The sequence below is a fragment of the Equus quagga genome, unplaced genomic scaffold (genome assembly GCF_021613505.1).
Source record: "Equus quagga isolate Etosha38 unplaced genomic scaffold, UCLA_HA_Equagga_1.0 HiC_scaffold_8484_RagTag, whole genome shotgun sequence".
Taxonomy (NCBI): Eukaryota; Metazoa; Chordata; class Mammalia; order Perissodactyla; family Equidae; genus Equus; species Equus quagga.
The window spans coordinates 1-6,051 of NW_025794787.1; the positions used below are offsets into that span (position 1 = coordinate 1).

Here is a 6,051-nt window from a genome sequence, read left to right on the forward strand (position 1 = left end):
CCAGCCAGCCAGCCAGCCAGCCATCCAACAAACATTTCTTGAGCTCCTCTTGTTCCAGGCACTGTTCTAAGCTCCAGGGCCACAGCATTAACCAGACAATTAAAATTCCTGTTTTCCTGGGGCTTCCATTCTAGAGAGGGAGACAGACAATCCACAGGTAGTAATAAACACAAATAAACTAGAACATGTCAAACCACAGGAAGCGCTACAAAGAACGAAAACAAAGGAATGTGACTGGGACCGACCAGGGGAATTCTCTTGATGGGTGGTCAAAAGGGGCCTCTTGGAACAGGTAACCTTCGAGCTGAGACCTCACCGACAAGGAAAAACAGCCAGGCTAAGCTCTGAAGGAGAAGCATTCTAGGCAGAAGACACAGCTAGGGCAAAGGCCCTGAGGTGGGAACCAGAAAATTCCAGGCCTTTCCACACTCTCTCGACAGATAAGTCACCTATAGCCCAGTACTGTCCAAGAGAAGAAAATGTGAACCGACTAAGTAATTTTGAGTTTTTTAGTAGCTACATTTTAAAAAAAGTAATCAGGTGAAATTAATTCTAGTAATATCTTTTATTTAACCTTATATATCTAAAATATTAATACTTATGGGGCCAGCCCGGTGGCACAGTGGTTAAATGTGCACGTTCCACTTCGGTGGCCCAGGGTTCCCCGCTTCAGATCTCAGGTGGGGACATGGCACCCCTTGGCATGCCATGCTGTGGTAGGCGTCCCACATATAAAGTAGAGGGAGATGGGCATGGATGTTAGCTCAGGGCCAGTCTTCCTCAGCAAAAAGAGGAGGATTGGCAGTAGTTAGCTCAGGGCTAATCGTCCTCAAAAGAAAAAAAGAGAGAAAGGAAAAAAATAAAATATTAATACTTCAACGTGTAATCAATATAAAAGTGATTAGTGAGACATTCTACTGATTTTTTTTGTACTAGGACTTCAAAACGCAGTGTTATTTTACACTCCCAGCACCTCTCAATTTGCACTAGTCACATGTCAAAAGCCACAAAGGTTAGCAGCTCGTGGTGGTAATGGACAGCACAGGTGTGGGCAATTTCATTAGCAATGGGGTCCTTCCAGTCACTGAGTCTAGCCCACCCCAGGATCCACCATAGGAACACACAATGTCACACACACACACACACACACGGCTTTCGACGAGGGGACTTACCTTTGCAGTAATAACAAAACTACCGTAAAGACTAAACAAGGGTCTGGCACTTGCCAAGACTTGATTAACTCCCAGGGAGGGAACCTCTTGGGAAGAAAACTGGACACATCTTCCATTTTAAACCAACAACAGAGCTCCACGGAGCTGCTCCTGACGATCAGGGCTTGTAGGAATTTGTAACTTTTTATACAATACACAAGGTCAGGCCTTCCTCTAGGAGCTTCTGACCCACAGTCTGGGGCAAGCCAGGGGCCTCCGGTTTTAAAAACATGTCAGAGAAGCCGCTGCTGGACCCCTGGCTGGGCACGTGGGGTAGGGAGAGGACAGCCTGGTGACGCTGTGGTCCCCATTCTGCCCCCGCTGTTTCTGAGAAGTGCCTGGGGGCTGGATTTCCAGATCATCACCCGCTTCTCCTTCTTTTTAATCTAGTTAATTAATTTTTTAGTGTGAAATATATTACATAAAACACATAAGGACAGTTGAAAGAATAATTATTATTGAATAATATAAATAGTAATCAATATTTATAATAAAAATCACAATAAAAATAAACCACATCCAGGTGGTGAAGACCCACACTGTCAATGCAGTCTGGGCATCTATGTCGGATCTCTAGTATTTCCATCAATAAATGTTTGCAAAATCCACTGATGGCGGGGGCAGAGAAAGAACTAATGTAATTACACGTCAATTACAAGGGCGGCGCGAGTAAATTCTCTGTTAAAAGGCGAGCTTGCGCGTGTCAGCGAGGTGTTCAAGACGTTTCAGCCCCAGTGGAGTCTTTCTCCTTGAGTCCTTAAGAATTACAGGAAAGAGGAATGGCTTTCTCCCTTTGTGGTTCAACAGGAGAACTGCTTACTTTCCAGAATCGGCACGCCTTCAGAAATGCCGAGCTTAGCTTAAATTCAGCCTCTGAGTCTCAACGATGGAAGGAAGGGCCAGGAGGGCTGTTCTGCAGGCCTGGGTCCCATTTCCAAATAGTTTCACTAACTTAGTGCCTCTGAGGAAGTCAGAACACAGCCCCCAACGTAAACCCGCAGCTGTGACGGCAACGTGTAAAGAGGGAGCATGGACGCGTTACCTGTTCTTTGATCCAGGCTTAGACTACTTAACACTTCACAAACATCCTGTCAAAGTCATTTCCCTTGACCTCCTTAACTAAGCAGAACTTAAAAAGTAATTTAAACTGCCCTCAGCTCACATTTGTCTCAGAAATCAACCTTACAGGCTGGCCCCGTGGCCTAGTGGTTAAGTGTACGTGCTCCGCTTTGGCGGCCTGGGGTTCATCGGTTCGGATCCTGGGCGCAGACCTAGTGCCACTTATCAAGCCGTGCTATGGTGGCATCCTACACAGACGAACTAGAAGGATCTACCACTATGATATACAACCATGTACTGGGGCTTTGGGAAGGAAAAAAAAAGAAATCAACCTTAAACCTAGGGGGGCAATAAGGGACCAACAGTTTATTTCTTTATGCCCAGTCTCAACAAAGACTTGAAGTGCTTTACAAAGAAAGGAAGAAACAGCCGGGGAAATAGGGAGGAAAGGGTAAATAAGAGTAGAGAAATAGGATGAAATTAGTGCACAAATGGGCCTGCTGTTAGATGCTATAGGGTGGGAGAGACAAGCTGCCAGTTGTTCTTGAGCTTCCTTGTGGCCCAGGCAAAAACGGAAATAAAAGCAGTCTTACAATTCACCATGTCCGTAAGATAGAAACAAACCAGTTGCTTAGGAAACAAGAGACTAAATGCTTTCTCAGGGAGCGGGAGCTTCCGGCCCGCCACGGCCCGAGAGCACATCTGCACATGTGCACGTGCACTCACCCGCTGCGTGTTGTTGATGACGATCGGGTCAGGGTTGCCGTAGTTGGGCGGGTTTGCGTAAGGGTCATAGCCAAGCCGAGCCAGCATGGGGGCGATGTGGGCCATGTCCCTCACCACGTCCCCAGGGATGTGGCCGGTCCACTTGGAAAGTGCTTCCAGGTTCACGGGCTTGATGACCTGGTCTGTGGATCGCTCGATCCTGGGGAGAAAAGACAGGCTGGATGGGGCACGGGCAGACCCAGACGGCATCTGGGCGGGCTCCCTGCTAAGTTGCCCTGGGGCAGCTGGAGGCTGGGGGTACCTGGCCCGGGGCCAGCTGTGCCCTCAACAACTGTGAGACTGCAGGCAAGTCACTGGCCTCCTCATACCTCCTCTGTGCAATGGGGATAAGAGCACGTAGTGCCAAGTCAGAGGAGAGTAACAGGCAGGGCACACCGAGGGTGCTTAAATTCCACCCTCTCGACATCTCTGACTTTTTAAAAATAACTTTTTATTTACGTGACTAAGATGGATATTTTGTTCTTGAGAAATAATGATAAAACACTGATGGTAAGGCCAAGAGGCCCTGTGGTCAGCATGCCCAGGCCATCAGCTCCCTCCAGGGACCCAGTTGTGGCATTTTGGAGCTCCCCCTTGCAATGCTGTTTCTGTGTTCGAAATAGCAGACAGGCTAAGAGCAGACTCCGGAGCCAGACTGCCCGAGTGCCAATGCCAGTCGGACCACCCAGGCTGTGTGTCCTTGGGAAAGTTACTTCACCTCTCTGAGCCTCAGTTTCCTCCTCTTTAAATGGGAATAATGATAGTACCTACCTGCCTGGGCTGTTTGGGGAGTAAATGAGTTAATACAAGTCAATGAGTTAGTACTGGAAAAATAAGGTACCCTGGAAGGTCTCAGTAAGTGTTAGCTTTCTCTTCCTGTCCCACACACATACACAGAGAAAAGCTATGGTTTTGTTTGCAATTTGTAAAGCAGAAATGATACACTATATGTATTGGTTTGCAACTTTGTTTTCGCTCAACTCTCATTCTTTTTTTCAGCTGTGTAGCATGCCTCCATAACTTATTTTTTCATTCCCCTAAAGATGGACACTGAGGTTGTTTTCAAGGTTATGCTCTTACGATGGAACAACCATCATCCTCTATGTGCTTCCTTCTGCTCCCCTGTAACAGGCTCACCAAGCCATCGGAATCACAAAGATCTCACTAGTGCCAGTTCAGGGGTCTTGCAGGATGCAAGGCTGGGAGCTCCCAGCACTGAGAGCCTATTTCTAGATGCTTCCATCCACCGACAGGTAACTTGGGGAAGAAGATCCGAGACAAACAGATGTAGCAAAAGGAAGACAATGCTTGATATGAGTCCATAAAGCTAGAAATAACCAAAGTGTCCAAAAATAGGGGATGTTAAATAGAATATGGCAGTCTGTGGAGGGGAATATCATGCAGCCACCCAACATGATGCTGCAACAGAGGGCTGGGGGCCACCGGCAAGCGGTCCCACCCATGAAGTGAAGTATGGTTTTATCAACATGCCCTGACAAAGGACAAGCTGGTCACATAGTTAAATCTGGGTGGTGGGATTATGGGCTGTTTTCCTGTCCCAAGGATACTGTCCCACTTTCCTACAATAAAGATGTATTCCCCTGGGCATCTGATGTCGTCATAATTGACAAAAGCCCGGCTCCAGCACCACCCGGCTGGGGCAACTGGCACGTGGGCATGTCCCTGCCATCGGGGGAGCCACCAAAGTCCCCAGCTCTGCTCAGGACTCCAGAGTTCTTGGGGATGGAGCCTGGGGGAGATCAGCCATGAAGCAAAAGGGGAGGCGTTGCCCGGGGAAGGACCGCCCTTTCACTGGGCTCTTGGGGACGCTTGGGCCTCATCAGGACGGAGACAGGGACACAGCACACTGTGACCCTACAGCAGGGAGAGTGCACTTGCTCTTGGGAGAGGAACGGCCTCCCCAAAGGAGGAAGGCAGAGAGCAAGGGACAGAAAGAGGGAGGGACGAGGGGCCCTGGCTGTGGGGAGTTGAAGAGCACACACGCCCTGGAGTCCAACAGACCTGGTTCAAATCCTGACACATTTTGCTAGCTGTGTGGCCTTAGGCCAGTAACTTGCCCTCTCTGAGACTGAGTTTATTCATCTGTAAAATGGGGATAAGAGCAGTCACTATGTCCCCAGGTTGCTGTGGGGATTAAAGGAATAATGTTTGTTTAAGGGCTTGCCACTCATTAAATCGTGATGATGGTGAGGACGATGGGTATTCCAAGACAAGCAATAGCAACAATCAAATAACAATAATAACACCAACAGTAGCCCCTAATGTGTGTTACCCTATCTGATGCTCACAGGTATCCATAAGACAGACAGATACCCATGGTGTAGCTCCACGTTATAGAGGAGGAAACAGAGGGACAGAGAGGTTGAATCACTTGCGTAAGGTCACACAGCTAGCAAGCGGTGGAGCTGGAATTTGAACCCAGACAGCCTGGTTCCAGAATCTGCGTCCTTAACCTTTACCCACTACGGCCTTACGACAAAGACACTCCAAGTTTGCTGATTCTCTCAGAAAAGAGAGGAGTGACTGCCCCACCTCTTGGATAAGGAAGCTGAGGTTCAGCGAGGCACAATGACTTGCCCAAGGCCGCACAGCTCGGAGAGGCAGAACCGATCTTCCCACCCAGTGCCTCTGAGTCCAGGACCGGGGGTTGGGGCGGAGCCTAGGGGGCTCCACTCACTTGGACAGGGAGACGCCACCGGGCTTGCCGATGAGGTCCTCGTGGTGCAGGACGGCGTCGCTCCAGGCGATGCCGAGGAAGTCGAGGATGAGCTTGAGGGAGCGCCGGGGGTGCAGCACCAGCTGTTCGTAGTACACGGGCAGACACTTGTCCTTGCCCACCTCCATGCACTGCGCGTACATCACCTCGATGGCCTTGTTCCACTTGGTGAGGCAGTCGCGGTAGCTGCTGAGGTCGAAGCCGGCGATGGTGACCTTGCGCGTGATCATGGAGTGCACCGAGGCGCGGCCGTCGCGCACCATCAGCAGGAACTTGGAG

General features: G+C 49.4%; 1 protein-coding gene across 1 annotated transcript; it reads right to left on the reverse strand.

Moving 5' to 3' along the window:
* Positions 1–834: 834 nt before the first annotated feature.
* Positions 835–6,047, reverse strand: LOC124232607 (protein-tyrosine sulfotransferase 2-like; the record flags this gene model as incomplete). The annotated part of the gene is made up of 2 exons (XM_046649556.1): positions 835–3,195; positions 5,734–6,047. Coding segments are annotated over 2 exons (729 nt in total), but the record flags the coding sequence as incomplete, so codon positions are not given.
* Between the last annotated feature and the right edge of the window lie 4 nt (positions 6,048–6,051).